Genomic DNA, 27,676 nt, shown 5'->3' with positions numbered 1-27,676 from the left:
TTCTATGGTATTTTGAAACAAATTGTGGTGTGGTTTATGTACCATGGTATTTACATGACAATCCATAGTACCTCCAAGAACACCATAGCTGTCAGGTTTATGTTACATTTCATTGTGTTTTATTTCTGTGCCTGTTTGCCTGTGTGACCCATTTTCCTAATGTATGCCAGTTTGTTCCCTTGATTGTGTATCCCGTTCACCTGTTGCCCATTAAATATCTTTTTTGTTCTTCTGTGTATTTAAGTCCTGTGTTCCTATAATTCATTGTTCTGTGTCATCAATGTTGAGGTGTTTGTATCTGTTTCCTGAGAGTTTCCTGTAGATATTTGGATTAAAGACTATTTTGTTGAATCTTTGTCTTAATGTGCTTTCTGTTAGCAGTACCCGTGACAGAACACCAAACCAAAACAGTTTCATTATTTGTGGCGTTTTTGTTTCTTTTTCTTCCCACTTCCCATCACCATGGACTTCCACTGTTCAGCTATTGTGCCTGGAACAGAATGACCGCTTCCTGGAGTCACACACCAGGGACTTTTTGGAGTTGGCATGCCTAACTCACTATCCAGACTGCTCGCTCTGCATTTTTTACATCGCCAGCCTTAGCAAGTGGTCTAGGGCACACCCCCCCAGAGAGAGGTCCACGTGAAGATGTTGGCGCAATTGTGTAGTGGGTGCTGGTGAACAACGATTCCAGCCATCCACCACCATCTACCGGCACGATGAAGATAGAGAACCCACCGCAGACCATGGACTTCAGCCTGCCGCGATGGACGTGCCCGAGCCTGATATGAGTATGGAGAATGACATCACCCCGGAGCCTGAGCCACACAGAGAGTCTGACCAGGTGCATGAGCCCACAACACCGTGCGTCACAGAGGGAGTGCTTGTGGAGTTTGAAGGCTGGGATGAAAGCCCCACCCACAATCCTACCGCTGTGGATGCGATGTCTATGGATTCTGGAACATATATAAAAGATGTGTTTGAGGAGGTGATTCCCCTGTTTCTCCCATCCCTACTGGTTCCGCCCAGCCCTGAATTCTCTGTGTCCCGACTGGTTCTGCTCAGCCCTGAATCGCCTGTTTCCCCTCTGGTTCCGTCCAGCCCTGATTCTCCTGTAACCCTGCTGGTTCCGCCCAGCCCTGACTTTCCTGTTTCCCCGCTGGTTCCGCCCAGCCCCATGTCATCTGTGAACCCTCCCCCTCCCACCTCCTTCCTCAGTCCCACCTCCGCTGGTTCCCTTCAGCCCCTCTGCATCTCCTACACTATCCACTGAGGATCTGCCTCGGTTCCTCAGGCCACCAGCTCTGCCTAGCCCAGAGGATCCACTGGCTCCACCTCCAGCCTCAGTACCCATCACTCCATTGTAGCCTGTCGACCTATCGCCTTCGCCTTTTTTCTCCCTCCCTCATCCCACCGGCTCTGCCTTGGTCAGACATCATTCTGCCTTTACCTTCGGCTCCATCTGGCTCTGTCTTACCCTGGGCTCCGCCTTCACCCTCTGTCCCACCGGCTCCGCCTCAGTCCTCTGGTTCCCTGGTTCTACCTCGGATGCTCGTCACACTCCACCTCAGTCTCCAGTGTCAGCGATGTCATGTGGGCTCTTCCCAGTTTCCTAGTGTTGTTCCTAGTGTTGCCAGTTTGTTCACATGATTGTATATCCTGTTCACCTGTTGCCCATTATTTAGCTCTTTTGTTCCTCTGTGTATTTAAGTCCTGTCTTCCTTCAGTGCATTGTTCTGTGTCATCAATGTTGAGGTGTTTGTATCTGTTTTCTGAGAGTTTCCTGTAGATATTTGGATTTAAAGAATATTTTGTTTCAATATTTGTCTTTGTCTAACTGTTAGCAGCACCCGTGACAATTCCAACAATACCATCATTCATTACTATGAGAAATCTCAAGTCGTGATATTACCATGTTATCATGATATTATATTTGCATGGTACTTATGAAAAAGTACCATGCAAATACCTTTTGTATTTTTGATATGTACTATGATATTTGAAACATGTACTACTATCGTATTCTTCAAAGTATGTGGAGCCCCTTTTTTACTTTGCTAAGGTTTTGAAAGGGCTGTGAGCCAATCTTTAGATGGATCTGTCTTGCCATTTATGCTTACAGCAGATAGTAGAAGAACTTCAGATAGACTAATAAAGGAAGTGGAGTTTTGTACAAGATATGTCTTTATAAACTTTTTACAGATTGGAGGAGTATTTATGTGTGCTTATCTGTCGGCGTGCCTGATCTTGTATCTACTTATGGGTCGTGAAACCAATCGCACATGATGACCTGGCCTACTTCTTCATTACATTAAGGGTTTCTCAAGTGACAGTCAGTAGAAGGTAATTTCCAGCATGTTTCTTGGAAAAAGCAATTCTTTACAAAGTTTGACCTATTTTCTGTATTGGTCTACGTGCCAGACACAAGGCTATTAGCATCTATGTGTAATGTTACGGCTGACACAGGTTAAAGATGTTATCAGTGACACCTGTCAAAATTATGCCAGTGCCAGTAGCATCACGGGGATAACCTGTATTCCTGACATCTAGCCAAAAAAAAAAAAAAAAAGCTCTTGGCAAGAGACAGGTCTGAATTGTGTTTTCTAGTATTTGAATGAATTTGACCTAGATGTTAATGATTATTTGGCACTTTCAATTGCCAACCAGATATTGTGTATGCAAGTTGATGTTCAGTTTATTTAAAATGTATAAGACTGCACCTGATTAAATAAATATGTATAAATAGACATTGTTACACTAAATACAACCCACCTTTGGGCTCAAAGCTACTTAAATAGGAAAATAATATCCAGCTCCCATATTTTTCATGAAAGACTTTAATACAGCAAATAAGAGGCTTAACAAAATTTTGGAGCTTGATACAATTATATATACATTACAGTTCAAAATAAAATAATACTTCCATTCAACAAGGATGTAATAAAATCATAAGATGTGACAGAAGATATTTATAATCTTACAAAAGGTTTCTATTTCAAATAAGTGCTGTTCTTTTGAACTTTCTCATCAATAATCTAAAAAAAATGTATCATGGTTTACACAAAGATATTAAGAAATGTTTTTTGAACACCAAATCAGCATATTAGAATGATTTCATATTAAATCATGTGACACTGAAGACTGGAATAATGGCTAATAATGGAATACAAATATTTAAAATAAATTAAAAACGGAAAACAGTTATTTTAAATGATAAAATAAATAACTTTGATAATAACAAATTTGAATATGAATTTTCACAGAGCCTTTGAGTATTCAAAGGTTGTGGATAAATACAATTCTAAGACCTTCTAATATTGCAAATATTTCAGAAATGGAAATAGTTTATGTTGTTGGTAGATAAATCCATCCACCCTATTCTCTTTGCCAAAAGCCTCTCTGTCCAATATACTGTAGATGTTGTGTGTAAATCATAATTTTATGTCAGTGGGGGATCTGTTACTCAAACTCTTATACCACACCCAACCCAAACTTTTTAACCCCCTACCATTAATTTCCTCAAAATATGTAAAAAGTTGCCAAAAACCAGGCAGTAAAAAAGTGATGAGATTATCTTGTGATTTGGTATGCCGCAGGAATGCTTTCTGGAAAATTTTAATGAAACTCTTAGGATGGTAAGCAGACAGCTGATTTTTATTTGCCATCTTAAGACATTACATTTTCAAAGTGTATATTAATGTGTATATGACAATGCAAAGATGAATGAAATATCCTTAAATTGCAGTAATGAAAAGCATCACATACAACACGGTCTTTCACATGCAGTGTTCTCATAAATAATATGAATTGACTCAGAGGGATCTGACCTATTCCATCATGAGCAGAACTAAAGAAATAGATACAGTCACAGATCATCTCTTCCACAGAGAGACTGGGAGAGACCACAAATAGCCAGGGAAGTGATTGAGGATGATCTGCTTTTTTATTTTTTATTTTATTTATTTTTTGAGAGAGAGAGAGAGAGAGGCAGGCATTCTAGAAAGAACTTTTATGGTTAAAACATTCAGTCACACTTGTGGCTTTCACAAATGAATATTTTAAATATGCACAAATTACATATTTTTTATTTTATATCATAGTTTTTATTTATTTTATTTATTTATTGCAGAATGTCCAATCTGCAGCTCTAAAAAATGACAGAAGCACCATAAAAGTATTATAAAAGTGGTCTGTGATCTTGAAGATCGAAATTTAAATAATCATATACTTAAGCCTCAATGACAACCAGAATATTTGGTTTACCTCTTTCTTGGAATGGTTAGGTTAAGGGGCATGGGTGGTGGTATGTGTGTGTGTGTGTATGTATGTATATATATATATATATATATATATATATAATATATACACATACCACCACATACCGCCAAAAGTATTGGGACACCTCTCCAAATCATTGAATTCACGTGTTCCAATCATTTCCATGGCCACAGGTGTATAAAATCAAGCACCTTGGCATGCAGACTGCTTCTACAAACATTTGTGAAAGAATGGGTCGCTCTCAGGAGCTCAGTGAATTCAAGCATAGTAACGTGATAGGTTGCCACCTGTGCAATAAGTCCATTCTTAAAAGAAAACTGCATGGCCAATCAAATTCATAAACCAAAACCAACTGTTGCATAATGTAAATCCATTGTTATATTTATATAATAACCCATTTCTTTGTTTAACATCATTCAAACACATGGTATCCAAAGATTGCTGAGGCAGAATCTTCGAAATGAGTGACAATATATTGCTCCAGCAATATTTTCCTTGTGGGGCTACCTGAAAAAGGAAGTCAGGGTTGGGGAAAATAAAGAGATTAAAAAGAGACAAATTGGTCTCAACTAGTGTTGTTATTTCCAAAGAAGAATGAAAAGGAAGAAAGGATGGAAGAAAAGTACAGATAAAATGAATTGAGATTGGTGTGGACTCACTGGTAGCCTGGGGCCTCCATTTTCCTGATCTGACTTGTACATCCCACTCTCTCTCTCTATCTTTCATTCTCTAAAAACACACACTTACTGTCCAAGCCCCGTTCTTCTCCTCCTCAGGGCAGCCTCTCAGCATCTGAAGCTTTCTGATAAGGGCGGTGTCACTGTCACCTTTAACCTCTGACCTTGAGGTCACAGACTAAGTGTCATCCTGACAAGCTCAGAGAGCCACCGCAGCGCTGTGTCACCCCCCAAGACGTGAAGCCTGTCGGGTGAACTTTGACACGTGACCTCAACAGTGCTGTAATGATGGGGTAATAATAGGGGCGATGGAGTGCCCGAATGTAGTGCTGACACTATTTAACACGTGTGTGTAGGTATGTGTGTGAGTGTCGTCAACCGCTGACCGTGTGTGGTGGTAAAGACGGGGGTTTCTGCACCATTACTGAAGAACATGCACAGTCAGTGAGGTGGAATCTTATCTTGGTCCTTGCTGGAGTGCATCTGGCTCATAAACCAAACACTTTGTCACTCTTAACACACACACACACAGCTCTTTTTATGTCTTATTTGAGGGGCCATTTCAGATGACCTGAGTTTCTGTTTTGAGACTCGTCTTTTAGAAAAGTTATATAACCACAAGCTTTCACAAAAATGTAAATTTTATGGCAAGCTTTATGATAAACAAACTTTATTTCTGAGTCTCTGTGTATTTTTCTCTAAACATTTTCTCAATTTTTCTTCATGGCTCTAGGATCTAGCGTGAGAAGATGTGACAGCCAACAGATACAGTTCAAATGCTTGCGGCATGAATGTTAAAAGTCATTAATAATGTTTTTGCATGTTGTCATTTGTTTGTTTATAGTCACCATGGTTACCAGCATTCCTATGGCGTAATCATTAGCACATTAATCTTGAGGTTAATCTACAAAGGCATCAATGTTGCACAGCTATTTTTCTAGGTCTGTTCTGACCCCTCATACAAAGCTTGTTTTATGATGCTTGAAGATCATTCTTCCAGCATCATGCTTGTCCCAACCCAACTTCAATAAGGCCTCTGTTGTGTTGTATACTTCATAAACGTAATTCATTGCATTGTGACTGCGTTGTGAAAATCATATGATGTTTTATTTCAGTGAGTTCCAAGTGTAGTTTTAGGCTACTGAAATTAGATGTACACTCACATGAGATGCAAAAACATGAGATGTTATTCTACACGAGGCTGGTCCTCCCCCAGTATCAGTGACTGATATGTCAGTATCAGTCCAAGATCTGTTATTATTCAGCAAACAAAAAGTATTACTTTAAAATGTGCCTATGAAAGCGGAATTCAAATTGCAAGATGATCAGGGCTACGATTCCCAAAAGCATTGTAAGCTTAAGTAAATACATTGATTATCATCAGAATATCTCTCTGGGAACAACTAGTCATGTTTTGTGGTGCTTACCGCACAGCTATAATGTTTTAGCTTAGGGTCAGTCACTCCAGATGTTCCTGGAATTCAATCTGTTGGGGGCTGGGAAGGTAAGTGAGGATCTAGATCTTTAGAAGTGTTGTCATAGCTTCAAGACTGCAGCTGGATGGTATTAGCACTAAGCCTGACTCGGGTCTAGAATTCTAACTAAACAAATTGAAAATTTCTAGATCTCTATCCATTTCATCTAGGCTTATATGGCTTAATTAAACTAGAGTTGTTGAAGATTAAGCCCACAGTACTTGATTAGTTTCTCACTTCCTGATTCACATCATAGCAACCACTGGTCACCAACTCCCACACTAGGAGGTCATAAGGGCCAGGACCCTCAAATGTTTATCCAGACCTTGTCTTTGGGATGGCCCATGGGGGTGATATTGATTTGACTGCTTCATTAATGTTTAGAAAGGTTATCTGCTGTGATGAAGTTTGGAATGGTGTAAAGGACATTTATTTGATTGAAATTGAGTTGTTTTGCTCTGGAGACTTGAGTTCTGAGATGGTGACCGATCTTTTTGGAACTGCCTCTCCTCTCAGTCTGAGATGGATGATGTAGACAGTAACTTCTGTCTATGATGCCTATTTGTTTTTAACCATCTTGACCTCTCTCAGCCCATGACGTAAGGACTGTCAGTGGTTCTTGGAATCTATTTTTTAAGCTAGAATGATGAAGCTGGAAAATACTGTGAAAAACCTGTGTATCTGAGGAGCAGCCATCCATGCTGGTGTGTTAGTGTAAGAATTATTTAATATTAGTCATAATCCAACCATTTAAGGAATCTCAACGCTGTTTGGCTGCAAAGTGAAAATTCCATTCATTCTAGGGGATGCTGATAGCAGTTTATCTCGTGGGAATTGAGCTCATATTTTCACTTTAATTCACCAGTGGTGCTTTGCCAGCAAGTTTTGGGTGTTTTACAGCAACAGAATGACTTACACTTTTGTGGGTTTTGGATTATCGGCTTGGCTAATTTTTAACCAGGGATTGTTCTGTTCTGTTTATGTAGTACTTAGGGTTGAGAAAGCCCATGATTGAGGATAATACTTTATAAAAAAAAAAGTCAAAGTGAAAAAAAAAAAAAGATGAAAAAAAAAATATGTATGTGTGTGTGTGTATATATATATATATATATATATATATAGTATAACTGTGCCACAAAGTGGTGCTAGGAAGTCTGATTGATTGATTGATTGATTAACAAAAACTATAAATTTGTTTTTAATAGAAATAAAGCTGAAATAAAACAAAATATAAATATTACGTGAAAATTGGCACGCTTGTAGTGATGAATAGTAATCTGACCAACTTTGGGGTCTTTAGGACCAACTCAATTGTGGCATTACCAGTTCAAGGGAGGTCTCTTGCAAGGGAATTGTCATATTTGGCGTTTCTTGGCAATAAAAAGTTTGAAAAACCTTTAAATAACTGAGCATGTGCCATTTTAGCTCTGTTCAGTTCTGTTTATATAAACTACTCATGAATGTGGCCGAGCAAATATTAGGCATGAATATATCTAGCCCAAACTCATTACAAGGAACACTTTGAGTACTATTTCAGGCATATATAGAGGCTCTCTGACCTGCACAATGAGAAACTATTTCAAAATGAGTGGTTTTAGGAAAAGTTTTTGAGGAATGCAAAGAGTGGGCCGAAACACCTGGGCTGACTTGCGTCATTCTTCTTTAATCAAATCCCCTTGCACATAATGTGTTTGTTTATTCATCTTGGTCAATAGGATTCCATAGATTCCTTCTCAAGAGCCCTCAGCTTTGTGTGGGCTGCAAGATTAAGATCCATATGCGCCTTCTGCAGAGCAATAGGGACAGCGGTCTCTAAGAGTTACCAATGGAGAATTGTTAGGTTTTTTTTTTTGTTTAAAAAAGCTATGTTTAAAAAAAAAAGTTTGCTATATGTCCCTCTTCAATGGTCCTCTCTGTGCCCACTGTCAGACCCCACCTCTTAAGAAAATACAAGAAATACCCAAACTTTGGGGTCCCACCCAACTCTCACTACTGGTTAAAGAGGAGCATTCACACACATGCCTTAAAGGGACCAAATCCCCCACCACACACACATACACATACACACACACATACACACACACACACACACACACACACACACACACACACACACACACACACACACACACACACACACACACACAAACACACACATTAACCAAAACAAAAAAAAGACACAGGACACCAGTGATGTCTGACAAACCAGACCAACATCCATGGCATTAGTTGCTTATATTTTACAAAATCAATGCTCAATGTTTAGTCATGTTTAGTTTCCTAATTCTTATCATTACTGTCTTATTTGTGGTCTCTATTGCTTGATTCACAAAGACGTTGACTATTTCTTTCTTTCTTTCTTTCTTTCTTTCTTTCTTTATTTATTTATTTATTTATTTGTTTTCTGATGGGACAGCAGTGGCAGTCCTGGTTCACCTTAAAAAACAAAACAAACAAAAAAAAAACACTTTTAACAACTTAGTTATTCTTTATTTAAAGTGTAATTAAAGTGTAAAATTGGATAGTCCAAAGCAGGGGTTGGGAACTTTTTTTTTTTTTGTTGTTTGTTTGTTTGTTTGTTTGTTTTTTGTTTGTTTTTTGACCAAATCTGATCTCTAGTGATGTGTCTAATTTTTTACTGATCATTTGTTGGTAAAGGGTGAGAGACCTGGCTCATGACCCATAGGTTCCCAATCGCTGTGTGGCCCGTTTTTTTTTTTTTTTTTTTTGCTTTTTTTTTACCACCACAAAAAGGGTCTTGGTTTTAATAAACCAAACAAAAATGATCATGCAAGTGATCATGTATTTTCATTGTAGAGCAATTCTGTTTGTAAAAGTGAAAAGCGTGACTGACAATAATGTGTGATTTCTGTTACAGGATTTTTCACAAATAACTTAAAGAACTATGCAGAATTTTTTTTCTTTTCTTTTTTTTTTTTTTTTTTTTTTTTTGCATGGGGTTGGTTTGAATGGCCATGACACTTCTGCATTACCTTGTGTCCACCTGGTTTGGTTTGGTTTGGACATAGCTCCTGGTGGTTCAATATGCTTCATCTGAGGTGAGAGTTCAGTTCAGGGTCAAAGGTCAGGAAAGGTAATGTTAGGTGCTTGTGCTGTGTAACCCATTGACTGCCAGTGCAGAAGCTCGGACCATATGCTGCTTCAACCATAAGTCCTATACCCATCTGCTGCACCAAAAGTTAACAGAATTCCCAGTAAATGGATCTCAGCTTGCCTTTCACAGTTCTCTGATTACTTGACTGATGATGTTTATATTTTTTCTTATATTTATCCTGCTGAATTTCTATGCTGGTTAAGACTGGTTTATGCTGGTATGTTACTGGTTTGGCTTGTAGACCAGTATAAACATGCTTTTCACCTGCTAAATTGCTGGTCAACTAGCATGATCTTCCCAGTAAAGCTGACTGACTTATGCCTGGTGTGAACAATGCTTGTGTTTTTAGCAGGGTAAAGATGTAATCCTAAGACTCTAAAAAGGTTTGGCATTAACAGATATACTTTTATATTGGTTTATATCTAATTTTCACTGTGTGCTATGTTGCAAATTTTAACCTGTATATGAAGCCTACTTTGTGGATGTTTATTTAAACAGTATTATAAGATTTCTTCGCCCACGGCCATGACTAATTCACAGTCGTAGTTTGTCGACTGGCACATGCTTGGCAGCCAACTCACTCGATCTCACCTTGGCTAAGTTTACACATTACTGAAGCTGCACATTATTGTGCCAGTGATAGGAATCCACGTGAATCATGATCCATGAAATCACAGCCAAATAAAATTTTAGCCCATCTGTCTGAGTGTTAGTCTGCCATATAACACTTCTGAAGCATGACATCTGCTTTGAAATGCTAGCTCATGAAAGCGCATTAGTCACACAAGACAAAGATAAACCAGATGATGTGCTCCCTTAAAAGCTCACAAATGACTGCATTTTGGTTTGCTTGTTATCTTATTATTGCCATGCACACCGGAAAAACAAGCTGAAGTTCATGTTGTGATTGTGAATCTACAATCTGTTGAGATACTGACATTAACCAAATTTAGCAAGGCTGTCTACTGAAGATATTATCTGGAAGATCACTGCGGTCGTGAGTAAATGACTCTGTAAACAACAGGATGTCCTGATCTTTGCTTGTTAGCCGCATCATTAGGATGAGAATGCTGCTCATGGATCCCCTAATCGCTAATGGTACACAACAAAAAAATGTGTTAGATAAATGTATGTTTATTTGTTTTGTTTTTTTCAGATCTTTCAATCTAATGGACAAAGTAAAATAAAATGAAACTCCGCCCATTACAGAAATGGCCATTTTGAAAAGTACAGTTTTCCATTTTTTTGCCACTCCTCCTTTAAATTTTGTCAAATTCTCTCCAAAATCCGATCAGATGATCTTTGGACCAAGCCGCACAGAAGTGACTGAACAGATTTTTGATATTCATCTTTGTTCACAAGTTATGATTTTGCAAACTTAACAATGTTGATCCAAAATTGGATCAGAGGCTGTATCTCGGCAATGAAAAAAAAAAAAAAAGGCTAGTTTTGCTCATAACCTTTGAACAGTTTGTTAGAAAATCATGTTCTTGGATTGGTGTCCATGGATGTCTTGTCATTCTGAATCCCTGGATACTGATTTTGCCAGGATCGGACGAACCATCAGTCCACCATTTTGTCATAAATTGCAATATCTTTTAAACGATTCGTCATATCGGCACAAAATTAGGTAGGAATCATTGTTAGCATGTCCTGAAGGTACCTGCGAAGTTTGAATTTTTTTTTTCAAAAACGCTTATAACTTTGTAACAGCTTTATAACCTTTATAACAACACAAAACAAATTTTCATTTTTCATTTTCAGTTATTTTGTTTGTCTGCCATTTTGAAATTTTTTCACTCCTCCTACAAATGTTGTCCAACTTTCCAAAAAATACCTTTCCTAAGTTGACTGTCTCTGTGTTTGTTGTCTTATAGCTTAGCATGCTAATTGGTTAGCATACTAACCAGTTGATATTCTTTCTAATGTGGCTCTTCAGCTATCAGGTTAACCGTAAGCTATGTTACCTGCTAAGTTAGCTTAGCATGCTAATCGCTTAACATGCTAAATAATGTTTTTTTTTTTTTTTTTTTTTTTTTTCTTTGTGCTCATTCTCACACTGAAAGCTCTCCGCGGCAGCTTGGTGAATGTGTGTCAACTGAGTGGCACACCATTATTAGCAACAAGCCCTGAACCTTTCAGGTCGTGGGTCCAACTCCCGTGTGGAACATGCCCAGACCTCAAGAGGTGCTGTGGCCAGAAATAGTTCCAGACAATGTATCTTTCTTAGAATCTAATCTGAACTAAATATGAATTAAATATCACATGTGGTGCATCTATATCTTCACTTTGAGTACATTCCCACATGAACTACTGAACCTCTGTGAATGTTGGTGAATGCGTGTCTTCCGAGTGGCACATGATGATAAGTGCAACAATCGTTATCGGCCGATAAAAGCTATTATTATCACTATCGGCCGATTGTTTAAAAAGCCGATGATCAGGGCCGATTATATCCTGTCAATCAAAAGGGTGCAGAAAGACGTGTTCAGACTGCAACTCATACATACTGTGTGTGAAGAAAATCACTCTTGTGTTGAATTTTAATGCATTAACAGTTTAAAAATAGTGACGTTAAAGCAGGCTCTTTTTGACCCTATGAATCACCTGTAGTTTAAGCCAGGGTTGCCAGGTCTGCGTTTTTTTTCCTACATCAAATATTATTTGTAGCACCTTCCATCCAATAATCGCAAAACGATTTGTGCTTTATTACTTCTGATAAGAATTCAAGTTTCAGTTTTCAAATTCTGTCCATTTTATCATGAAATTCAAACAATAAATGGCGTTTTGACGCTCTTAAATGTGACGTGTCAGATCGCTGTAATGCCTCAGTTCAGGCGGCAGCTCTTGAAAACCTTGAAAATCTTGAAAAACATGAATGGACATCAAAGGTATGTTGAAATATATTGTACAACTTACCAGAATGTATCATGTCTCATGTAATCACTTTATTTGTGTTTCAACCGCGGAAAGACAAGTCAATAAAACAGCTTGTGAACAATATGTCACATCATGTCACTTTTATCCTCAGGAATGTTTTCCAGTGTTCACAGTTCTTTAGCTATCTACATATAAAAAAACACTAGAGAGGAGCTTATTTACTGTTAATTATATGTTTGTGCAAATTTGCCATGTAGACAAGTGCTTATGAAAACTACCTTATGTGATATGTGTTCTCAGTTTTTGTTTGAGTGTAATTATTATATCTGAAAATAAACAGCAGCTGAATATGATACCTCTGCTGTTAATTGTAACCTCTAATATTGTAGTGTACCAAATGAGAGGGTTCCCTGTATAGTTTGCAACATTTTTTGGGAGAGATTTTTTTTTCCTTAAGAAAAACCAAACTATCGGTATCGGCCGATATCATTCTGAATAATCGGCTATTGGTATCAGCAGAGAAATTTAGTATCGGTGCATCTCTAGTTGCAAGGAATGGAAAAATTCCATGATGTTAGATAATAGATAAAAAAAAAAAAAGAAAAAAAAAAAAACCTTAGAAGAAACCAGGCTACACCAGGGGACCAGTTTTATAACATTATGTCTGTAATTATGTAGCTATGTGATTGTATTGATTGAACTGTAAGATTAAGAAGAAAGTGTCTTTGAAAAAGTACACTTACTACATGGAGACAAAAAGTAGAGCATACAGAAAATGGAATAGATTGACTGACAAAGAAAAAAAAAAAAAAAAACTATATGTATATATTTTACATCAAAGAGTTTACCAGAACACTGTTCTGGATTGTTCTGGCTGAATTTAACCCCTGATATAAAACAAGCAAGCACATTCAGAATTTTCCAAGGATTACACTAGAGCCCAAAATATTCCTTTTTGTTAACTCTACAGTCATTTGTTTGTTTTTTATTAGTCATGCAGAAGTATGCCAGTGGTTTCCTGACTAGACTTCTATGAAGTATTTTTGAACATGGCACGAAACAGTGCAGTTCTCTGTATGCTAAAGGAGTTCTCTTGTAAAAACCATTTCAGCTTATGCTGAAGTGTGTTTTTTCAACACTGACTTTAAATTTATCGTAGTTCATGATCTATGGGTTAGAGAATCTGTTTAGAGTCATTAGGAAATGCAAAATCATATTTATCATCATTTGGTTCGGGGAGGTGAGCAAAGGCTGGAAAGGTTTACCAGTCTCTCTAGTTATGTCTCTCCACCTCCAAATCTCTTCATTAAACATCAATTATCTGAAATGGACCATGCCTGCTGAAGACTCAAAGGCAACTGAAGCAGCTGAAAGTGTTGATAAGAATATATATGAGGGCAGAATCAGACATTTCAAGTGAGGGAGATTGATGGCAACCTTTTGAATTATTACCAGAGACCCAGTAGGAGAGAAAAAAAGGAGAGGGGATCCAAAAATGACTCATGGTAATATGAGTTACATAAAAAAAGGCTAAGTCAATTGAGCTGAGGAAAAGTAAACATCACTGTGGCTACTTTATCGTTTGCTCTTATGTTGAACTCTTGATCTTTTTCTCTTTTCACCAGCTTCCACGCGCTCACATCCACACACATACACACTTATACCCGATTGTCTCTGCATGTGTCTGCCGACTAAAGCAAACCATCTGTAATCTCTTCTCTCCGTGCATGACTAATTGAAAAAATATGAGCCATTATTTGGAGGTAGTGGGTTCATTGCCCACCATGCATACACATTTCTATGAGTGAGTGGTAATGCATGTGTTGCTTTTTCTGCACACATGTATCTAATGACAGCAACATTTGTTTCATTCGTATCTACACAAGATCTCAAAAGTGAACAGAATATAAACATTATTATCCAGACCATTAGCACAACTGCAAATGTGGTATTGCTTCTATACAACTGTTCAAGGCATTAGATATCATGAACTAAACATTTTTTTGTAATATTTATTCATTCATAATCAGTGTTGGGGAAAATTACTTTTAAAAGTAATGTTACAATATCGTGTTACTCCCTATAAAAGTAACTAATTGTGTTACTTATTTACTTTTTTCGAAAGTACTGTTACACGTCACTTTACGTTACTTTTTCTCACCTGGGCTGGGCTTGCTTGCTTCTTTGTTTTATAATAACAAAAGAAAAGTTCATATTTGTCAAATGTAACAACTTTTTGCTTATTCATATGGTTGAATTTGATCTCCGAAGGTCAGCAGCAAAGAGATTGGTTAATAAAGTGAGATTAAATTCATAAAGTGTTTTTGTGTTATATAACATATTTATAATTATTGCAGGTTTGTGCAATATTCTGAGTTTGTATTTCACTGTTTTTATTCATTTTGAAGAATACTGAATCTGTTTTTTGAAATTGAGATGAGTAAATGCATGCTCACATTTAGTCTAAAACTAAATATCATGTTTACACAGCGCACACAACACCTCTGCACTTACTGCACGTCCCATTATATTAAATATGAGCTCTTAGAACACTGTTTTGCCAATCGGATTAGAGAAGGGAACTGTTGCATAATTATATTTTAGGTTCCTTTACTACTGCATGATTTGAGTGCGAGCCTTAAAATCCACCATCAGAAATACTATTTGTTTATAAGAATAACAGAAGTATTTATCCAACACTGCTCCAGTCACAATGTACATGTTGTACTATTTACACTTCTTCAGCAATTTTTAAAATACTTTATGTGGATTTTAAACTTGAATGAGCAACAAAATGCAGTTGTTTCCCCAACTTGAAGTTCCTTTTCCCAAAGTCCACTTGGCTTGGCCTTTAGTGGATTATGGGACATTTGTGAAGTTTAGTAGCCATTCCATCCATAAAGCTCCATAGTTATTATAGTTTCAAAGAGGCCTGTCACTTTCATTGTGGGAAAACTATTCCGTTCGGCCAGCTGACAACACTCTCAAGTTGCAGCCGTCTTCTAATATAGCCTCATATAGCCAGGAATGTGAGAACAAGAGATGAAAAAGAGATCTAAAAAGAAGTGCAGTAGAGATGGAGTGCGCATGTTCAGGGATGTTAGAGTTGCATTTGTCATTAATTCTGTGCCACTGAAAAAAAAACAAAAACACAAAACAACACAAGGGATCTGCAGTTTTATCAGTGAGGAATAGATGAACTTCAATCAGGGAAGAACATGTCAGACTGTTTCTTATTGAGGGCTTTCGTAAAAGGTATAGTTTGTCATTATTTACATACCCTCATTTTGTTCCAAACACATTTGACTTTCTTTCTTGGCTAATTGGCCAAAGATGTAGTTTAGGAAGATTAGGAGACCAGCTTCCAAAACACAAAATCCATTTCTCAATACCACATACGCCAAGTTCGGACTTGCGCCCTTGGTAGTTCATACCTGGCAAGTTCGACTCAGGAGAACAGACTCCCGAGTCAATCAAATGTACAAAGTCAGTGCTGTAGTAGGCTACAATGGTAAAGTTAAATAGTCCAAATATATAAAGTTCTGAAACATCACTTTGCCCTCAGCCAAAAGGATTTGTCAGGGAACAAATTATAGATTCATAAGACCAACGATCACCCGTTAGATATACACAAGACGAATTATATCTTGTTTAACCACTACAGAGACATTAGTGTCAGCGGCAAACGTCAGAAGGAGTAGCCGAGGTAAGGGTGTTCTCGGCTGGGGTACATGAGTGTTGAGAGGCGGTGATAGCCTAGATCTCACAACTTCGAAAACGTCAGATTAAATTTTCAAATAGGTGCTATCTTTATCAATTAACCACAGATTTGAGCTTTAAACCAGTATATTCTCACCTGAAAATTTCTTAAAACTACATTTCATGACATAATAACAGTAGTATTTTTAAATTATGCAGGTTTTCTCCTCTATTGACACTTGTTTTTTTTAGTGCGAGATGCACTCTGGGATACCTGGCTGACTCAGGTCCACACAAGTCACCTCTCGATGCATCCTCAATAAAAGGGGGTGGATCAAGAGCACTTCCGGGGATTTTAACTGCGCTTGGCTAGATGTGAGCTTTGAATTGGAACAGTACGTGGGCAGCGACTGATGACATTTCGCAAGTCCACAAGAACACAAGTACAGACATGAACGCATATTGAGAAATGGCCAGAGTAGGCTGGTCTTTTTAGCATGGTGATAGCATGGAAAAGTTATTTTGTGACCAAGAAAGATGTTGACTGTCTTGGTCACATTTACCATTGTTTGATGAATTTTTTGTGAGGGAAATACAGTCATTTCAATAAGAATCGATACGATCAGGAATTTCGCATAAGGGCCAGATTTCAAAATAGGTTCGATTTGGTCTCGCAAATTCATTGCGCTTAGTTTGAAAGTGACTTCTGTGTGAGCTGTGCTTCATATATCGCTACACTATTGACAATAAACCATAGAAATTCCGCCAAAAGTTTGCTGATGTGACCACACCTTTAGGGTAAATCACATTAAAGGGATAGTTGTAATATGTAATCATATCATAAACTCTGGATTACTTTGAGAATGCCTAAAAGTGTTGCATGTAAAGTTGGAAAGGACTCCTGTGGAGGACAGTGGTTTATTTGATTCATACCTTAATACCGTAGAAGGTAAAGTATTTCTGGTGTACGTGGTTGAGTTTGCCAAGACATACAGCTTAAATGTGGATTCAACAATATTATATTGTTAATATTGAGTCATGTTTATCAAGTCTATGAAGTAAAAATGCATAAACATTATAATTTTTCTTCCCATAGTTGCTAACTTCATTAAAATACTAAGTAGCCTGTAACCTTAACTGACTTTCTCACGCATGTACAGTACTGTATGCTTGTTTCTTGAGTGAACGCCATGCCTGGCTCATCTCTTTATGGCTGATGGCCTGTGAACACCACCTCTGTTATCGCCAAACATTTGTTGGCCATTTTCTGGACACGCATGTGGCATTGCAACACATGCTTAGACATAAATCATCTTTCATACACACACCAGGACGTACATTCACCTTTTAACCCCCATTATGGGCAAATATTCTAAATCTCAGACTTGTCAAAATCCATTGACTCCATGTTGGAGAGAGTCTATCTCAGTCATCTCCCTCAGGGCCTCTTGGATTCCAGACAGCTTCTGAGGAGAGCCAGAAGTCTTCCATCTCTGCACTCTGTATATATCTCCATAACAGCTGTGTACACTAATGCCTCTGATACACGTAAGACCGCTTAGCTCATGGAAAAATCAGGAATGGATTGGGGAGCTTCCAAAGCAGCCAGTTATAAATTACGTTACCTTCTGAAAATGTAGGGAAATTTTGCAAGTCAGCAAAACTAATATCGAATGTCCGTTTAAAATTATAGGGAGAACTGGGAGTTTATTGCTAATTACATTGATAAAATTGAAGATTTGATTGCATATCCAGATGTCAGTTCAGAATTGTAGAAAATGGAAATAAATCAATGAATTCATGTTAAACTGCTGTTCAAATGTTTGGAGTCAGTAAGGTGTTTTTTTTTTTGTTGTTTTTTTTTTTGTGAAAGAAAGAAATGATTTTATTCAGCAAGGTTGATTTCCATTTCAAATAAATGCTTTTTTCTTTTAAATAAATCAACAGTGGTTTGAAAATTGAATAATATTGTGTGTATAATAAAATAATGTTGTCTTAATTAATGAATTCCTACAAGTTATATTGATCTGTTAATATTTGTAAACACTGGAATGAATCATGGCTATTACCTGTAACATCAAATTATTAGATGATTGGTAACTCTTTTACAGTAAGGTCTCATTTGTAAACATTTGTTAACTATAACGTTTAGTCAGGGAAGATGCAGAAAGTGAGGTGTGGATCACTTTGCAGAAGTTTTATAGATTAAACAAGAAGATAATTCAAAATGTGAAGGTAAAGGCAAGCAAATGTAAGGCAAGCTTTTCAAACAAAGACAGTAACCGACCATGAACTAAAGAAACCATGGAGTAACGCACAGGATAATGATTCATACAAGAAACAGGTGGAGAACATAATCAGAAACTACAGTAACAGACAACGGAATAATTGGGAAATTAGGGCTGCGTTGAAGGGCTTAAACCTAGGGCTTCCCTCCATCTTGTTCACTCGGATGTATGTCATTGCTTACTTTGCATGAGCGCCCACTACTGGTGGAACCCTTGCAATGTGTTTAAATGGAACACCCTAAGCCCTTGATCACTTGGAATCCGCAATGGAGCTAATTATTATTTACATTTTCTTTTCCCTATGAATTTGTTTTACACACCATTCTATAGGCCTGTAGTATGCTTGGGCTGTTGAAGAAAAATTACACAAATGAAAATGATAACAATACAATAAACTATAACAGTCAGCTTAAGGTAGCTACAAGTATTATGCGGTTAAATGTCAAATTAACTCCAATATCATACACTAGAGTTGTGTGGATGGGGGTAAATTAAGCGCGATCTGCTGTGACGTCACAATCATGTTGCATTGTGGTCTATGGATCTGCCTGAAGTGTACATATTAAGTAGACTTTCTCCCTCTGTCAAAATCGAGGGGTCGAAGGTCCGTCCAAATAACTTCCCTCTCCCACTTGAAGAAGTTGAACGCACTTCAAAATGGCGGCGGAGATTCCCCCGAGGGAAGGTGCTTAGGGAAATTTGCGAGTGTATGTCTAAAAGTGGAGTTAAATGCAGTCTATTGGACTGAGAAAACAGGAACTAAGAACACATGAACTATAATGAAATGAAAATCAAAATAAGAGTCTTTGAACAAAAATAGTTGTGACATTACATTAGTTAGCATGAACTAGGAATGAACAATTCTTTTAGAATTTATAAGTCTTAGTTAATGTTAATTTCAACATTTACTAGTATATATTTTTAAGCGCAAAAGTTATCTGTTAACATTAGTTATGCACTCAGAACTTGACCAAACAATGATCAATTGTATTTTTATTAACTAACATTAACAAAGAAAATATATTGCTCATTGGTAGTTTGTTAGTTAATTAATGCATTAACTTACATTAACAATTAAGAACTTTTTAAACCGGATTATCTTACTTTTTAAAAAAAGTATTTCAGGTAAGCATTAATAAATGAGCATTTTATGATTTATAGTGTAAGTGCAAGTAGCGATAGATGCTATTTACACTAAGTGAAAATAGCAATATATTCTATTTACACTAAGTGACAATAGCAGCATTTTCTTAGTGATATGCTATTTACACTAGGTGAAAATATTGATAGATTTACACCATGTAAAAGTATCAGTTCTTTGCAATAAGAGTAAATAGTAATTAGATGCTATCCATACTTTATATTGGCAGATACTATTTGCACCTCAGTATTTTTGTAACAGGATGCAATAATATCATAGAGTGTAAATGATCATATTTATTAAAACTATTAAATGGATGCTGCCTTATTGGGAGAATAAAAACCCTCACCTTCCCCTAACCCTACAAAATAAACACTTTTAATATTAATAAACACTCGTTCGCAGTTCATTTTCACTTTGGGAACATTATTTTCGTTTTTAATGAAAATGCAACTGCAAGACTTTGAATTCCGTGTGTCTCGAGTGGTCCAACCAGACATTGGTGGGCAGATCTAGTGTAAATAGCGTTTGCCAACAAGGGACGCTACTTGCACTCAGTGTAAATAGACACTCCATAAAAATAATTAGATTAAAACTAATGAGCAAAAAATACAGATTAAGTTAACATTCATTCTGTGATAGCTGTTAGTTTCAATATATATGTTTAAAAAAAGAGCCCTTATTTTAGAATTAGGAAGTGTGTGTACTGTATGTGTGTCATAGTTGTTGTCAGTGTAGTCTACATATGTTTGTGTGGAAGTGGAAGAGGCTGAGTAAGAACAGTAAGAACAGGGTAAGAGGTACCAGTGCGTGTTTGTGGCTTTTTCCTGTTTTTATCCTCTGGATATTAAAGCTGGCACATTCTGTACATACATATCCAGCTTATGTCTGATGAAATACAGTATGTACTAATGCACAAGGTCCCCATTTGTTTAGCATGCACAATTGCAAACAAAAATACATCAGCTTACTTCCACTGCTTAAATATGTGGTGTGTAGAAATGCACACGCTCACACCTGCTCAGTTCTATTTCTGATTGTTTTGAGCCTGTGCTGGTTTATATATAGCTGATAATAACAATTCTATTCTTCTGTAGCTTCCCTCTTGTCTTACTTTGGGATTTACTCTAGTGGCCTGTTGTGAAACATGCACACAAATACATTCAAATGTTTATTCGCTACAGTCTTTTGTATTATAGAATAGGAACTAGCCTAAATGAACTAATATAGCAAATAAAAGTGTCACATTCACTCACATATAAATACAAATTTCAAAATTCTCATATTCGTCATATTTCATTTTCTGTGGAAGGCAAAGCATTGTGGGAGTAAAAGTACAGGATCCGGTGGATTTCAGACAGCGCTAGGGTGGCGTCTCTTACATGCTCCTTTAATTTGCAAAAACACCCTGCTAAATATAATGTCCACAAAATATAATTTCAGTTCAGGCCATTTCCAATGTCCTTTTCTGTGCATCACATTTTTAGCAGTTGGAATTTTTGCTCAAACCATTGGTGAAATTTTAAGCGCAGTTAGACATTGTCTCGGTTATTGGCGGCTGACACAGTTATGTTCAGTTTGGATTTTGTTTTCGTTTACACTGTTTTCAGCCTGAGTTTGTTGTCATAGTTATTTGGTTCAGCTGTGTTCACCTCATTATCCTGTGTCTAAGTTCTAGTGTTTTCACTTTTGAGTTGTCCGGTGTCGTCTGTGTTTGACTTGTGTTGCCTTATTCTCTTGGAATATATTGTGGATACTATTATTAAACCTTCGTCTTTGTGTATTGATACAGTGCAAGTTTGTAACATTAGCACACACAAAATGTGAAAATGGTAACCCAAAAATGAAAATACCTCACCTGTTGAGTAATAAAAACTCCATATTCGTGTCGCCTTTACAACATTTCAAATCCCTCAGTTCTCGCTGCTATTGCCAATGTTGATTCTCGTTTTATTACAAGCTCTGTCTTGTTCTTTTTTTGCCAGCAGACTCTCCTCTGTTTAGCTTTTTTTTTTTTTAAACTGGTGATTCCCCAGAGGTTTGAGATTTAGCCTGCTTCATTAATCTTTCTGGCTCATTGACAATTAAAGTGTGCCACTCCCACACCATACACAAGTTAAATAGTGTACCTTTTACAATGAAATGGTTTTATGTTGGAAGAAAATGATTGCCAGGGTGGAGTGAAAGAATAAGAGGTGCAGACATAGCGATGACAGACAGAGATAGGAAAAGAGGGATGAAACTGGTGAATCAGTTTCAAAACCACACATCTCTCACTCAGTCTCTCTGGCATGTCTGAATGCAGTTGCTGAATTTCTGGAGAGTGAGGAATAAAGGCTGAGGTAGAGATTCCACAAGTAAAGCAGTTTCCCCTGTAATAACCTCATAAGTTTTTCCTTGTGAGTCACACATGCTGCACTATTTTACAGACCCGGACAAGAGAAATTAAAGTATGCTTAGCATAGTAGACATACATGCTATATATATATATATATATGTAATGTCATTTTTGGATTTTTTTTTTTTTGCATACATATGACTCCAAACACATGCACAAATGGATTATACTCGTAAAAAAACTTCTACTGATCAAAGCGATGCATTTGTGTAATAAAAATATCCATATTTAACAAATTATAAAGTAAAATATCTAGCTTCCGCCAGACCGCCTTACAAAAAAAGTTGAATACGGAAGGCGTAGGACATAGCGTAAGCGTTTTGAACTGCGAGAGTTGTTACACTTTCTTTGTAAGTTGAATTCGGAAGGCGGTCTGGCGGAAGCTAGATATTTTACTTTATAATGTGTTATATATGGATATTTTTCTTACACAAACACATCGCTTCACTTCAGAAGGCCTTTATTAACCCACCAGAGCCGTGTGGAGTAAGTTTATGATGGATGGATGCACTTTCTTCAGCTCATACTTGTTTGGTATAGCTCACTGCCATTATAAAGCTCGGATGCGTCAGGATATTTATTAATATCCGATTGTGTTAATCAGAAAGAAGAAAGTCAAATACACCTAGGGTGGCTTGAGGGTGAGTAAAGCTTTGGCTAATTTTCAATTTAAAGCGAACTAATCCTTTAAGTGAATATAAGGTCTCTATTCTTTGTCATCATTTTAAATGAACCAGCAAAAGGAAGTGAACGTGACTTTCTTTTGACTTCTAAAGCAGGAAGCTTCAGAGAGGACCATAAGCTTGTTTGATCTCAATAAGAGCTCCTCACACAATAGAAGGTCTTGCTCTGCTGTGCAAAGCTACTGTTTCACCGCTGCACCTATGGGCGAGCGTGCGTGCGTGCGGGAAGAGACGAGGATCAGGGACGCCTGTTGATGGGGCTTGTTGGAATTACCATAGCAGAACGGACTCATTGTCTTCCCCTTTCACAACATCATGTCGCACAATAGCGGCTTTCAAACGGCCCCAGTACTTAATGAAGACCTCTAATGATATGCTAACGTCGCGCCGTTTTAATTGCAGTTTAAAGTAGTTAAGTACAAAACAATGTCGTACAGCCAAATGAACAGTAGGCTATTCGAACCCACTCTCACTTTTGGATGATTTGAATATGCTAAAAAAGAGAAAGAGAGATAGATCATTTTAGATTGGACTAAATGGCTAAAGACAGACAAGGACGTCGACCAGTAAATCAAAACTATTTTTTAGCAGACTTTAAGAAGAGTGCGATTTATTTATATCGACAGTGCGCGTTTTGCGCGCAGTGGTAACTACAGTAGCCTAAGACGTTTCTTTATTTTAATATATCATAATTAGTTTGATATTAATTAACAATATAATTTAATTCGCATTAATCGGACGTAAACCATCCAGGTAGGCTACTAATTAAAAGCATCTGGACTGTTAATCATAAATAAATTTTCACTTTCTGTAACAATAGCTCCTGTAGCCTTTGTAGTGACTGAGAAAACTGAGATGCTGAGAAGAGAACCCCACTTTCTCCTTTACTGCCAGTACAAGAAAACATTAATAATAAACATCTCATTTAATGGAATGTTTATCTAGTTTTCGCGGTTTGGTAAGATTAGGCTAATGTAGCGTCGACGAATTCACTGCTTTGGATCCACTGTTTTTGATTCATTAAAAATGGAACCGGAAGACGTGTAAAATTTACATTCTATTTAGTGAATCGATAACATAGGCTATATTATGTTGTCGATTCACTAACTAGAAAGTAAATTTTACGGAGTTCCGTCTTCATCAGTGTGCATGGGAACGGTTAATGTTGCAAACGTCATGAATATCATTTAATTGTTGTATTTAAAAATATATATTTCTTATAATGTAAATTATGTCTTGTAATGTTTAATGTCTTGTTTAGTCTTTAATTTGCTTATCTTATACATTGTTATTTTCCTATTAACATTTCTACATTTTATTATTTTCCTGTCACTAATTTTATTTTGTGCATAATTCTATGGAAGTATGGTATACTCTAAACATGCCAATAAAGTAAGCTTTGGAAATTGAATGATAGCTCCACCTCCCCGGCTAGAGCAGCGAAAGCCCACCTGAGGCTGTCCTGGGTGGGGAGGTGGAGCGTTCTCCCAGCTTCTCATTCCCAAACAGTGAATCAGTCTGTTCATTCACATTCACATGCGGGCCAGTCCGTTCACAGGCGTTTCAAACACAGCTCTCTCGTGGAGTGAGGAATTTTTTTTTGCTCTGGGCAGACAGGAAAGGAAATCAGTCATGGATTTAATTTTTTCCTCTTTGGTCTTTGGACCTTCTATAAACGTTATTTAGTTCGGAGAAACTTTTTTGTTCTTGTTTTAACTTATAGAATTTGCGAATTCACCTCGTAGGATATTGGAATACTATGCGAGCTTCGCTGTAATGTTGGAATAAAACGAAGAGGACTCGTGAAGCATATCGCACCGGGATTCTCGCGATTCATAGAAAACACAACATGATCCTTACTCGTAAGTACTTGTGTTTAATAATAACCTTGTTTAACTTTAAATCTTACTATCTTGTCTCTCTGTTGAGTTTTTTTTAAGTCTTTAGATGCAGTGTCCTAATTCAATGAATCACTTTTCATTGGTGTTTTAAACTCATTTGGTGGCACCTAAATCGAAATGGATTATTAGATTAGATGCCGCTAAATCAATCTATGAATGTCATATCACATCTTAAACGACAGAAAGAATCGTTTTACTGGCTGACTTGAAGTAAATCTGACATTGATAGCCTAAGACAAGTCATATTTTTAAGAACTAGCTACATTTTGTTTATAAAGTCCATTATAGACGGTGGTTTTAGTGGAAGTGGTAGTAGTGGCTATACTAATGCAAAACTGCTTGATTTCAGTAAAAATCTAATTGTATTTTGTATTTGCCTGTAACTGCTATTGCATTATGGATACATTCAACTTCAACTAGCCTAATGTCTCTTTGGAAACTTACCAGTTTTGTGTCCTGTTGGTTGCAAGTTCGAACCTTGCAGACTGCAATCCAGCTGTCACTATACTGAACCATGAGAACAGTTAAAATATTTCAGCATTATTGTCCAACAATGAAATCATAATCATGACATCATAAATAAATGCGCTAAACGTATTTTTATTGAATGTCATTTGAGGGTGCATTTAAACATATCTTGTGTCAGAGCATGATTCGAACAGTTTAAGATGTAGAAATGGATATGGTAAGCTATGTTAAATATTGAATGATTTATTCCGTTATAGATTTTCATCTCGTCCTAAAGTTTGGAGTTGCAATTACTTGGGTGGTGCGTGTGATATGTTTCACGCGCTGCCGGCGCCCCAGGCTGTCCGATAAGTAGCCTAATCTCCCCTCGCGCTCCCCGACACGTCTCCATTGGTTTTACGTTTATTTCACATAGTTCGGAGATAAGAGTGTTTCGTCAGTGTTGGTCTGCGTTTTCATTCATTCAGAGACTTGGGGAAGGTTGTGCTTAAATCTGGCATTGCGCAAGAGTACGCTGTGGTCCTCTGAAGGCGCATTCGTGCTTCTTTTGAGGGGTGGCTGTCGGAACAATATTTTTACATCTAGGCTAAGTATAGTGGTGTTTTTAAAGAAAGCTTTAGTTGCCAAGACAAAAAAGTTAGATTAAAAGCTAGCCAGGATGCGCTAAATAGACACTGTAAGAAGTAGAGATCACCTGATGAGGTAACCATAGCAACAGTACGCTGCTTGAGCGTTTTCTGTCGGACTAACATCATAATAATAATAATAAAAATAATACACATTAGTACCGACATTATCTCGTTATTTATAAATTTACACATCACAAATCTAAATCTAAGTAAACTAAATTAAAATAAAAAATAACATGATTACCTAGTTTACTAGTTTACAGTTAACATTGCAAGGGGCAGCAAAGGACAATTTGGGTTGCTCAAGATGAAATAAAGTTTGTTCTCTGTTTACTGAGAGAAAGTGAAGCCCCCTTGAAGTCATTGAATAATTCACATAGGCCCACATGACTATATATTAACCCAACTGTGAGAATTTCACTCAGTTGACAAATTGCCATGCTCAGAATAGTGATATTTTTAGCATTTTTTGCAGCATTTTAAAGTATATTATGTTGTTGTAGGAGGTTCCATGTTTTTTTTTTTTTTCCCTACCTAAGCAGAGGTCGATAAACTTGGGGTCATGTAAACTCCAGATGATAAGGCAGTAAGCAGGTCAGTTAGGAGTCAAACGAAAGAATGTCATGCTTAAAACATGTCACTTTGAAGATGATATACATGCACCACCTCATAATCTAAGGTCATGGTTTTGGTGAACATAATGGACTCACATAAGTAAAGAGCCTTGAAACTCATACACACATTCTTAAATGCTCCACATGGCTCCAAATCCATTGAAGCCTTCATATTTAAAAAAAATTCTGGAAGGTTTTCGGCCACAAATCTCCTTTATTGCCTCCTGAGAACTGTCCGATTGCTAGGTTTTAGTCTATAAAGGTGAAGAATACGTTGGTGTGTAAGAAGCCCTGTTATATTAGAGGAGGGTCTTTCTTTCTTCACCTCTTTAAGTAATCTTTTGATCATAGATGAAATGGATAGGGTGACATATCATTGAGCGTATCTAATCATCTGACCTGAGATCAGCCTTGCGTTACATAAAGTGGCCAGTCACCAGACCTGGCCAAGCTGGCTTTAGGTCAGTAATAGCTAATGTTTAAATCTGTCAGAGAGTCCAAGTCAGACATAAATGGACCCATCTGTCAAAGTGTGTGTAGGTGGCTATAGGATAGTGGTGTTGAGTGACTGTGATAATGGTGTAACCCCATGATGATCATGATCCCCTGTGTTTGTGACCAGATGGAGGGGATCTTCTCATTTTCAGAGCTACCTGTCTCTCACTCTCTACCCCCATATGTCTGTGTAAGGCCATGCCAAAATATGATATGCGTGATCCTCAACAAATGATGTATGACTGCTCTTGATCTGCAGATTTAAAGTTTATGTGTGGAAAGATGAATGATAAAGAGCTTAGTGTCTTGGAGGCAATTTAGCGAATAGGACATCAAGTCACATGAAACGTTGATAAAATTCCTTCTAGTTCCGCTCAAAGACAGATATTGATGTTTGAGTGCTGTTCATTTGAAACAAGGACTCTTTAACTAGAATAGCACAGCTTTACAATGAACCCACATACACTTGAATCCAGGCTATTACATTTTATTTGGGTTCGCTCTAAAAATGAAAGGTTCTTTATTGGCATTGAGAGTTCCATGAAGAACCTTTAACATCCATGGCACCTTTCCATTACACAAAAGGTTCTTTATAGTGGAAAAGAGCTCTTCATATTCAAATGCTCTTTACACTAAGAAAAAAAAAAAAGGTTCTTTTAAGAGTTGACCACAGGTTCTTTGGGGAACCCAAAATGTTTCTTCTGTGGCATTACTGCGGAAACCCCCTTTTGGAAACTTTATCTTTAAGAGTGTTGGATTCTTGTTTCATAGTAGAGAGGTCTTTCTACACAAACCCGCTTGCACACACGCACGTATTCATACACACAGGTTCCACCTCCTCCCTCCCATGCTGAGGAACCATCGGCCAGCGATTGTGAGAACTTCCTGTGACAGGAAAAAGAGGACGAGGAGGAGAGAGAAGAGAGGAGGAAGGA

The 27,676-nt window shown here is 37.3% G+C and overlaps 1 protein-coding gene across 5 annotated transcripts in view; it reads left to right on the top strand.

Annotated features, from left to right (window-relative positions):
- The window catches only part of dlc1 (DLC1 Rho GTPase activating protein), a 118,902-nt gene that overhangs the window by 69,284 nt on the left and 21,942 nt on the right, over nucleotides 1-27,676 (top strand). The window contains exon 1 of one of the 5 annotated variants that reach the window (XM_051888268.1): nucleotides 24,157-24,496. The exons of the other annotated variants lie outside the window; for them this stretch is intronic. Coding sequence (XP_051744228.1) covers nucleotides 24,484-24,496 — 13 coding nt within the window. The 5' untranslated portion in view covers nucleotides 24,157-24,483. Of the gene's footprint in view, nucleotides 1-24,156; nucleotides 24,497-27,676 lie in introns of those variants that run through there. 5 annotated transcript variants of the gene reach the window in all.

This window comes from Ctenopharyngodon idella, chromosome 1 (assembly GCF_019924925.1).
Source record: "Ctenopharyngodon idella isolate HZGC_01 chromosome 1, HZGC01, whole genome shotgun sequence".
In the NCBI taxonomy this organism is placed as follows: Eukaryota; Metazoa; Chordata; class Actinopteri; order Cypriniformes; family Xenocyprididae; genus Ctenopharyngodon; species Ctenopharyngodon idella.
This window is presented reverse-complemented; position numbering and strand designations above follow the sequence as displayed.